This window comes from Corticium candelabrum, chromosome 14, assembly GCF_963422355.1.
Source record: "Corticium candelabrum chromosome 14, ooCorCand1.1, whole genome shotgun sequence".
Classification (NCBI taxonomy): Eukaryota; Metazoa; Porifera; class Homoscleromorpha; order Homosclerophorida; family Plakinidae; genus Corticium; species Corticium candelabrum.
Window position 1 is genome coordinate 1,950,050 of NC_085098.1, and position 9,672 is coordinate 1,959,721.

The following is a 9,672-nucleotide window of genomic DNA, read 5'->3' on the forward strand; positions in this document are numbered from 1 at the left end:
AGCTAGACAGCGCAATGCTCGATCAAATCTGGTAGACCGTTGCATTTCAATTAAGAGCGAAAAGTCACTGCGGAAGGAAGCGTAGATGAGACGAAGATATCAAGAAAGCCAAACGGGTAGCAAGGAAGAATTACTGAACTGAACTGATTTATTTATACAGGGGATCCAGTCTTCCGCCATATGGCGAATCCACCAGACACCCTGTTTATGATAGTGTAAATATACAAGAACAAAAAGTATACAGAATATATAAATCTATGTAGCTGCAGTACAAAGAATACAAAGAGGTATATGCAGAAGTATGTTCAAAGAACTAACTTTAAAGGATGTATTTACAAGAAGGTTACCGTAGGTCAGATAATAAATAGTGAGTCTCTGGATAATGTGGATAGAGAACCGTCAGCTTTCGAGCAAACTATGAGGGAGTACATGGAAAGACGAAAGAACCGTGATCGTTTGTTGACAGTTCATCCTCTGGAAGTGGACAGGGCGTTTGGGTATTTGAAACGGAATAAAGCAGCTGGTCCTGACATGATTGAGACGGAACATTTGCAATATGGTGGAAGGTCCTTAGCTATATATACTTGAGTGTGGCGTTGACTAGTTTTCTTCGGCATTTCTCTGGCACCTCAACAATTTTGACTATCATACATTGTTCTTATTGTAAAGGGAAAAATAGGAGATGTGACCGATCCAAACAACTATAGGGGAATTGCTTTGTCATCAGTGATTTCAAAGGTGTTGGAACACGTTTTTCTTGACAGATTCCGCGCTGCATTGTCATGGTGCGAGCTGCAGTTTGGGTTTAAGCAGAGCTATGGGTGTGCTGAATGCTCCTTTGTTTTAAGAGAGACTATTGACTACTACTTGTCTAATGGAGATAGATATGTGTGCTTTAGACTTGTCTAAGGTGTATAATCGTGCTTCCTATTATCACCTGTTTACAAAGCTTCTGAGGAAGGGTTTGCCTGTCTACTTCGTTAAGTTTTTGGAAAGGTGGTATTCTTCTCAAATGATGCAAGTTAAGTGGGGAGACGGTATCTCTAGTCCTGTGAAGGTAAGAAATGGAGTAAGACAAGGGAGTGTACTTCCCCTTCTCTATTTAACATGTACATCGATGATCTTCTAACAGTAGCAGCTAACTGTGAATATGGAGCAAGATTTTCAGAAGTGTTTATAGGATGTTTAATTTATGCTGACAGCGTAAGCTCGCACGGGATGCAGAAATGTTGGACATGTAATGAATACGCCAGAGACCATTCCTTGATGTTCAATGACAAGAAAGTGTTGCAACAACCTTCGTAAAGAATAAGCGGATTATCGCTCATAACCCAGAATTCTGGTTATATGGCAGCATCCTAACCACTAAGGCAGAAATAATGGACTTGGATGTTGCTTTTCACAGTGGTCATAGTGAAGAATTTGGTAATTTCAAAGAGAGTAAGAAAATTTTATGGATCAGTAAATACAGTGGTTTCACGTCTGGGTAGACTATCTTCGAATGATTCAGTGTGGATGAAAGGCTTCATAGAGCACATGTTGGAGCTGATCAAACAAAATCACAGTGAACTTCCTATCGAGAGCAGCTCATCAGAAGAAAAGGCTGTACACAAACCGGATTTCGACCAGGTCTGCGAAAGGACAACCTCCTAGATGATATACATATGGTGAATGGGTATGACTGGAGTCAAGTTGAATTTATTATTACGTTATTGTTTTTAGGAAGAGAGGATATTGTAGTATCTTAGTATATTGTAGTATCATAGTAACTATAGATATTAATTACCGGTATTTAGCAGTCATTGCTTTGACAGGAATTAGCGAGTTGTGTTAATCCACTTTGCTGTCTTCCCATTTATTGGGCAATTCTTTGTGTCTCCTCGACTGCTACAGTTGCTCATACATATGGGTGTGGCTAAAATAGCCGACTAATCCAGTGACAACATTTGTATATTAAAAAGAGGGTAGCCATAGAATATACCCAAATCCACAGTGGTCGAGACAATAGACAAGGTGGATGCAGAGTTTTGAAAACGAGGTGCACAAGAATTTCAATTATAATCCGAATAAACACTCAACCAGTGTATGTTCCACATGTCAGGCTATAGCCTAGACAGCTTTAAACAACAGCAACATCACACGTGTCGACCCTAGGTGGTGCAGTAATCAAATATATACCTACTATGAAATTTTCCACATATCTGAGCTAGTTTCAATTATTATCCAAAACAATAGCAGTGCAACAAGACCCACTAGCTATTGAGTACAATAACAATAAAATCTAGCACAGTTACGCTTCATGAACAAAACAACAATTTTATGCAACTTCAGATCTTTCTTTGAAACAACTCTTTCCTAGTTTTCTAATGTGGCAGTGGTATTCATAAACTGCAGAATGTATTTTCACACACATCTTTCAGAACACCTTATCCGGAAATAGTTAGACTCATTAATTAAATCGTATTTGGTCATACCAGTCTCCTCAACTAAGTCCACTGAGTAAAATATCATTTCCTCACCTTGCAGGCCACAGTGAGCCCAAGCGCACGCAGAAGCCAGTCAAAATTGCACCGGCCCTGCACCATTGGGGTCCGTTCGCTCTTCCACCCTGCGTGGTAATTATAATAAGATGAAGGAAATGAGCACGTATAGAGAACATATCAGGGAAATTGGAAGTAGCACTGCAGGAAACTTGAAAATAGCAGGTTTTCTTGGCCCCAATAGTCTTTTCAATTGCAGGAATGGCAGAATAGCCACAACATTCTATAATACAAGAGGATGGCTGAACTACTCTCTGTCAAGATCAAGATGCCTTACAAAGCAGTAATAAAGATCATTAGATGGTGACTAAGTTTTCTTTTCTTCATTCTGCTTTCCATGCTTTTGTGGAAGCAGATGAGCCAAACACAAACCTTTCAAACTTTAGATGCCCAGATAGTCAGTTTTTGCTGGAGTTGGCTTAATTAATGTACTGTAGGCAATGAGGGAGAAAGACACGGCAGCTAATAAACTGGTAGCAGGAACAATCAAACTCAAGTAGACAACACAGAATGGACGGGAAGCTGCTGTAAGTGTCAATAATGACAAAAGTAAATTGTTTATCTAACCAGCTAACTGTGCAACAAATACTTTCCAATATCTCATTAGCAAAAGTCAACTGTCTCAATGTTGGTCTAGCAATGGTTGGATCAATGGCAGTTGTACCAGTTCTGAAAGAGTGGAACACTATAATCACAACAGAATATGGATACAACCTGCCATTAGTAAAGATAAAGAACACTGAAGGTGAAGGATGTAGACTCGTGACCAGTCTCACCGCGCTGTCGTCATTCCCGGTGTTTAATCCCCATTGAGTATCCGGGAATGACAAAGGCGTGGCGAGACTGGTCACGAGTCTATGTAGAATGTATATTCAAGCACATACAATTTGCTAACCACAATTCAATCTTTGCAATAGACAGTTAAATTCCATGTTACCAGTGGTAGCGTGACAATGGAAGACATTATTATACACATTCTACCACTAAGAAATAGTATAAAATAATCATCTACAGAAGCATGAATTGGAGTGGAACCAATTGCTAAACAAATAAGACAATGGCCTTTTCACAGTCCATAATGCAACTTGTACAACATCAAGTTTTTCAACCAGTTACACTTATGGTATAAAACTACTTCCAGCTTTTATGTCAGCGTTAGTCACTTGACCTTGTGTTACTCTTTGCTGTCTTCTTATCCACTGTCTGTAGTCACTGAGACTCTTTATACTATCACCGTAAAAGTCATCTTCATATCGACTGTTAGATGATGCTCGATGTCTGCTAATTCTAGCAAGAAAATCAGCTTCTCTCTAAACAAACAACATGTTACACGTGAACTGAATAGAGAAGCACTACAGTGCTAAACCCTTGACTGGTGTACATGTACACCACATGCTAAGACATGTGTACAGTGTATGTAAGACAGCTGAGGATCAGGAGGTACAAACGCTCATGAACAAATATAAAAACATTTTGAGAAAATGATGGGTATGTAGAGATGAAATAAGTACTTTCCATCCCTACATACCCATCATTTTCTCAAAATGTTTTTATACTTGTTTCATTCATTTTAGTTATGACGACGAAGTGGATAAAAAGCAGGATTCAATACGTATACGTAGCAGCTGCTGACGGATGTACGTAATAACATTGATTGCAACAATAAACAACTCCCACGCATCAGCATGCACGGAAGCATACACGCTCACATGCACGGCGACAGCACCCCGTTGAACAATTAGTTAGTCATGTTCAACTACATGTAACTTCAAAGTGGCAGCTAAGAAAGTGAGTCCTCTTCACAGTCGTGCAGGTAATGTCCTACGTCCAATGCAGAGCAACCCGAACAAGAACACTCGTGACTAATTAGCACTCCCTCACAACTGAATTCGTTGCTGACCACGAATCTAGGCCACATCCGTGTTTGGTGACCATTGTTCCACGACTTCCAGCAAACAGATAGCTGCATTGTCATGCATGCAAGTTGGGCAATTGCGAGTTTACGTCCCGTTCCCATGCTTTGCTAGCTATGCTCAACGTGACACTAACCCTAACCAAACAGAGGTGGAGCCATATGATGACATCACGTTTGTCTATTGGTCGGTAATGATACCACTTCTCGTCTGTTGGTCGGAATAGCTTCATTTGCATCTGCGCTAACTGGATATAAATATGATAGCACGGTTGTTGGTCAGACAACTACTATACCCTTAGCCCGGATATCTGGGCCTCGGGTAATAATGGAATGACAATGTGTTACCAGTTTCATCATTTTTGATTGTTGAGGGTTGAACATGTGCCAAGCTGCATCCATCACAGCTCCGCCAATCATATAACCTACACCTCCACAAATGACTCCAGATATTCCAGCTAATACCAGAGGATCTATGCCACTAAAACAAAGTCACATATTACATACTGTACTAGCAACAATACAATGTGCACAACATTTTATTACACAACAATTTAATCTTAGCAGTTCCGCATATTTGACTTTGATTGTATAACACAACAAACTAATGAAAATATTATTTCAATTCACGTAGGATAAAATGTATAGTGTAGTTAAAACATTCAGCAGATCATTTGTCCCAAATATTTAATAATAAGTTTACTTTAAAAGATCATCCTTTATGAAAAAATACTGCCATAATAATCTCCTCAGTTGCTATAATTTTAGCTAAATACAACAAGGCCATGCTTGTCAAGAAAATAATATAGATGAAGACACAAACCTCATCATGCAGAGGTGAGTAAGGACTTCAAAAGAGAGCACAGACACACTACTCTTGAACGTGCCCTTACTTCCAGTACAAGGTAAACTGTAAAATTCAACATGACGTATAATCTTAAAAGAGACTACTGCTTATCTGCAAACAAAGAGACTGCTAGGTTCTGCAAATAGACTACAAGGCTCAAAAGGGAGCATGTGTACCTGGTGCACTACCACACCTGTAAGCTACTATCAGCATCTGTCCATATTTGTAGCCATACAAGAGTTTCATACTTAACTTAACCATTCTCTAAATTGCCCATCAATCATTCCCAGCTGCCTACTTTCCGGATTAACCCACACTGTGACACAAACATCACACATCACGTGTACAACAATAACAACAACACAATGTCACTCCTGTGACTGACTGCAGTTAATGGCTACTGCATCATAGTTTGTGCATGACAAAAAATTGAAAAAATTGTCTGTCTGTGTCTGTCTTTGTTTCTCGTGTTTATTTAATGTTGTGCAATAAGACCAAGACTTGTTTCTGTCATTGGGGAGTTTCCGTGGTCTGGTGAACGGTCCATTGACAATGCCGTTCCAGTGATTTCCTAGCTAGGGGTTATTTGTCCACTGGGCACGCTGTTTCAGAATTCATGGTCACCATAGCGCCATCAATGAGGCTAGCCATTGATCACCATAAGAACTGCATAGAAACATGTATCCTGCTGGGCTTACTCGGGTTGGCAGAGACCCACACGGGGTACCTAGATGGGGGTAAAGACCCAACCGCCTATCATAATGACACAGTACAACAACAACAACAACAACAATAATAATAATAACAACAACAACAACAACAACAACAACAACAGCGCGTACAAGTAGACAGTTAGCTGATCTGGAGATGTTGCATCAAACATGTGAGGGTTCAACCAGGCATGAAACATGGAAGAACCAGTCAACGCAGCAAATGCAAACGGTAACCCCGCCAATCGTTTCCGCATGCGCAGACTCCTTCTTTGCTTGATGAAATCTTCGAAGGTCATTTTGTCATCCTCATCTTTGCTGCTAGCATTATCAATTGCAGACGAAAGTGAACGATTGAAAACGGGTCTTAGCAGCCTGGTGCCAGGCACTGTCCAACACCCATACAAGCCTCGCAGCATTTTTGGCACTAAACGTGACGCATGCGTACTGACATCAACATGACCGACTCCCGTTGGCTGCCGCTGGAGGCGAACCCCGAGGTTTGTAGCTCAAACAGTTGAGCTAATATGCACGTGCGATAACTGCTCGTTCTTTTGTGTTTGTATGTACATCACCAGGTGATGAATAAGGTCAGTAGCAGACTTCTTTGCTAATTCATCTAGTTATTTCTGATCTAGATTTGTAGGATGCTTTAGAAGATGCTTACTGCATCTAAACATTAGCGTTTTTTAAATAAAGCGTTTCTAATTAATTGCGTTTGTTTACCATTACGAATTGGGTTCTAAGTTGCTGATGTGTGGCCTAACCCACGTGAAATATTTCTGTACAAGTGATGTCGTATGGATGTGCATGGATACATGGGCTAGACGTGCTACTTCTCGGTGCTTTGGGATTGTGTGCTATATTTGTACTGTAGTCTATAGCTGTAGTCCTTAATTGCCTTGTTGCCATCCCATGTTTGTACTGCAGGTACACTGTCATGTATTGTAAACAAAAAGCTGGAACGATTATGTACGTGTACTGCAGTTGTAAATACAAAAAGCTGGAACAATTATCTAGGTATTGTACCTTTGCAAAAAATAAACTGTCATCATCATCATCATCATCATCATATCATCATCATCGTCATCATTATCATCATTGAGCGAAAGAGACTTCCTTCAACTTATGTTGCAGTATAGTTGACTCTAATTTATTGAATTGCATGGGCTTAGATTATTGATACACATATATTTATTTAAATATAATATGCTACCAGTGTATTATATAGTTGAGATAAGTCTAGTCTGCGTTATGTCATGCTGCAATGTACATGTACAAAGAGACAGTGCATATACTGTACAAGTGAAATAGGCATGCAATGGTCATAGCTAGGACATTGTGCTTGATTGTGTGGCTATTATCCACTTGTCTTTGTTGATGCAGGTTCAGTACTTCCTAGGAGTATTTATTATTGCTTGTCATTCATGTAGTTGTTATGTTGAAATAATGTCAGTTCTAAAGGTAGTAGTAATTTGAGTACCTTAGTATGTATATTAATTAATTTCAAATTTTACAAGACTTGAAGATGGTGATTATCTTTATGGCAATACCTTGTTTGAGCAGATAAGAGGTCACTTATTTTCAACCGCAAAACAATTTTGTACAATAGAAATTTGACATACAATTGTACACACATAGTCTGATGTATTGTGGTGGGTGATATTTGTCATTTTATGATGCTAGTCAGGTAGATTGTATTCCTGTATATGAATGTCTTTCTTGATAGTTGCTTTTTGGTAATTAATTATAAATAATTTATTGTATTACTGAATGAAGCAATTCTGTAACTGTTGGCTTGTATGAAATTCATGTTATGATTTACAGTATGTTGAGAAGTTGGGCATGAAGATGACTTGGAAATTTTGCGACGTTTATGGTCTGGATGAAGACTTACTGGCAATGGTGCCACAACCTGTCTGTTCTGTCCTGCTGCTTTTCCCAGTTAACAGAAAGGTAGTTTCAACAAATAGTTAACCACAATCTCATCTTGTAGTGATGTCTGCTTTATATCAGCACGAAGAATACCGTGAGCAGGAAGCAAGAAAACTGGAAGAACAAGTGATGGCACACGCACATGCACACACACACACACACACACACACACACACACACACACACACACACACATGCACAAATGTGCACACACACACACACATGCACAAATGTGCACACACACACACACACACACGCACACATGCGCAAACGTGCACACGCACACATGTGCAAACGTGCACACGCACACATGCGCAAACGTGCACACGCACACACGCACAAATGTGCACACACACACACACACACACACACACACACACATGCACACATGCACAAACGTGCACACACACACACACACACACACACACACACACACACACACACACACACACACACACCACACCACATTTCTGTACAGCTTGTAGCTCATGTGTGATGTGTGTTGTTTAAAGATCTCATTTTGATATTTCTCATTCTCTCACCACTTAATAAATGGTTGTTACAGTGATATCGCCACTGTCTATACGTGTGCTGGTATCGTTTGTTCTGCTGCCATATCTGGTTATCGTGTTTTATGTGTAGCATGTGGACAGCGATATTTACTTCATGAAACAAACAATTGGGAATGCATGCGGAACCATTGGCATTTTACATGCACTCTGCAACAACCAGGACAAACTGGAGTTCGGTAAAGAAATATATCAGCAACCATTACATAGGGACATCTGTATATACATTAACTGGTGAAGATGATGGATATCTCAAAGACTTCATTGCAAGAACAAATCCAATGTCTCCTGATGAGAGAGGGGCTCATTTAGAAGGAGATGAGGTACTTTGATAAATTGACTGACATTACCAGTTGATAATAATAAGTAATAAATTTATGCTTATTGCGGCTATGTCCCAGGGTATAACAGAGGCACATGAAGACAGTGCACAGGAGGGACAAACAGAGGTATGGTGAGTATTTTTGTAAATTTAGGGGTTAGAAAGAGCTCTTTATGTAGGCTCCTCACAGAGATGCTTCTGTGGATTTGCATTTTATTGCTCTTGTGCATCGAGGAGGCAACATCTATGAGTTGGGTTAGTGAGAAGTCTTTAATTAAGACCTGCTGCCTCCAATTAGGTAACTCTCTTCATTACAGATGGGAGAAAACCCTCTCCAATTAATCACGGCCCATCATCTGCTGGCAGTTTCTTAAAGGTGATCTTCAGTTGTGTGTGTGTGTGTGTGTGTGTGTGTGTGTGTGTGTGTGTGTGTGTGTGTGTGTGTGTGTGCATGTGGCACAAGTGCACACACAGACGCACGCGTGACACACACACACAAACGTGGTTTCATGTGTCACTTATTCATTTTATGTAACAGGATGCAGCAAGAGTGTGTAAAGACTTCATGGCCAGAGATCCTAGTGAAATGAGATTCACAGTAGTTGCACTGGCACGTGGTGATAATTAGGTGTGCTCAACAGCTCATTAGTCTAGTAGTCGCAACAAATGCTGTTTGTTAAGAAAATGTTGTTAGTGGATGTTTTGTACATGAAAGGCAGTCAATTGAGCAGTAAACGTCTGAACTTCATGACTGAGCGGTTATTGCTGAATCTGATCTTAGGCACTTGTCAGATTTGGCTGAAATGATTTTGTTAATGTGCTTTGCAGCTGTTGCTA

At 40.0% G+C, this 9,672-nt stretch overlaps 2 protein-coding genes across 4 annotated transcripts; one reads left to right on the forward strand and one right to left on the reverse strand.

Annotated features, from left to right (window-relative positions):
• Positions 1-3,427: 3,427 nt before the first annotated feature.
• LOC134189770 (uncharacterized) lies at positions 3,428-6,505 on the reverse strand. Of its 3 annotated transcripts, XR_009971533.1 has the most exons (4): positions 6,142-6,505; positions 4,801-4,933; positions 4,242-4,691; positions 3,787-3,850 (listed from the first exon to the last, which is right to left on the reverse strand). XR_009971533.1 is itself a non-coding variant. In XM_062658141.1 (3 exons), exons 1-3 carry the CDS (start codon positions 6,426-6,428, stop codon positions 3,659-3,661), a joined length of 612 nt encoding a protein of 203 aa, XP_062514125.1. In that variant the 5' UTR covers positions 6,429-6,496; the 3' UTR covers positions 3,428-3,658. The 3 variants fall into 3 exon arrangements, 2 of the variants coding, with proteins under 2 accessions (XP_062514125.1, XP_062514126.1); XM_062658141.1 differs by lacking the exon at positions 4,242-4,691 and having other exon boundaries at positions 3,428-3,850; positions 6,142-6,496; XM_062658142.1 differs by having other exon boundaries at positions 3,708-4,691.
• On the forward strand, positions 6,438-9,583 carry LOC134189769 (ubiquitin carboxyl-terminal hydrolase isozyme L3-like). The gene is made up of 10 exons (XM_062658140.1): positions 6,438-6,509; positions 6,588-6,599; positions 7,837-7,965; positions 8,026-8,070; positions 8,587-8,692; positions 8,754-8,836; positions 8,915-8,962; positions 9,015-9,090; positions 9,153-9,211; positions 9,374-9,583. Exons 1-10 carry the CDS (start codon positions 6,450-6,452, stop codon positions 9,461-9,463), a joined length of 708 nt encoding a protein of 235 aa, XP_062514124.1. The 5' UTR covers positions 6,438-6,449; the 3' UTR covers positions 9,464-9,583.
• Positions 9,584-9,672: the final 89 nt, after the last annotated feature.

Excerpts from the sequence above, each read along its gene's own strand:
- LOC134189770 (XM_062658141.1), bottom strand. The coding sequence starts at position 6,428 with ATGCTGCGAGGCTTGTATGGGTGTTGGACAGTGCCTGGCACCAGGCTG. Across the intron at positions 4,934-6,141 it reads GATCAGCTAACTGTCTACTT|TGGCATAGATCCTCTGGTAT; the intron begins GTACGCGCTGTT and ends ACTTTGTTTTAG. Across the intron at positions 3,851-4,800 it reads AATCAAAAATGATGAAACTG|AGAGAAGCTGATTTTCTTGC; the intron begins GTAACACATTGT and ends TTGTTTGTTTAG.
- LOC134189769 (XM_062658140.1), top strand. The coding sequence starts at position 6,450 with ATGCGTACTGACATCAACATGACCGACTCCCGTTGGCTGCCGCTGGAG. Across the intron at positions 8,693-8,753 it reads CCAGGACAAACTGGAGTTCG|ATGATGGATATCTCAAAGAC; the intron begins GTAAAGAAATAT and ends TAACTGGTGAAG. Across the intron at positions 8,837-8,914 it reads CTCATTTAGAAGGAGATGAG|GGTATAACAGAGGCACATGA; the intron begins GTACTTTGATAA and ends GCTATGTCCCAG.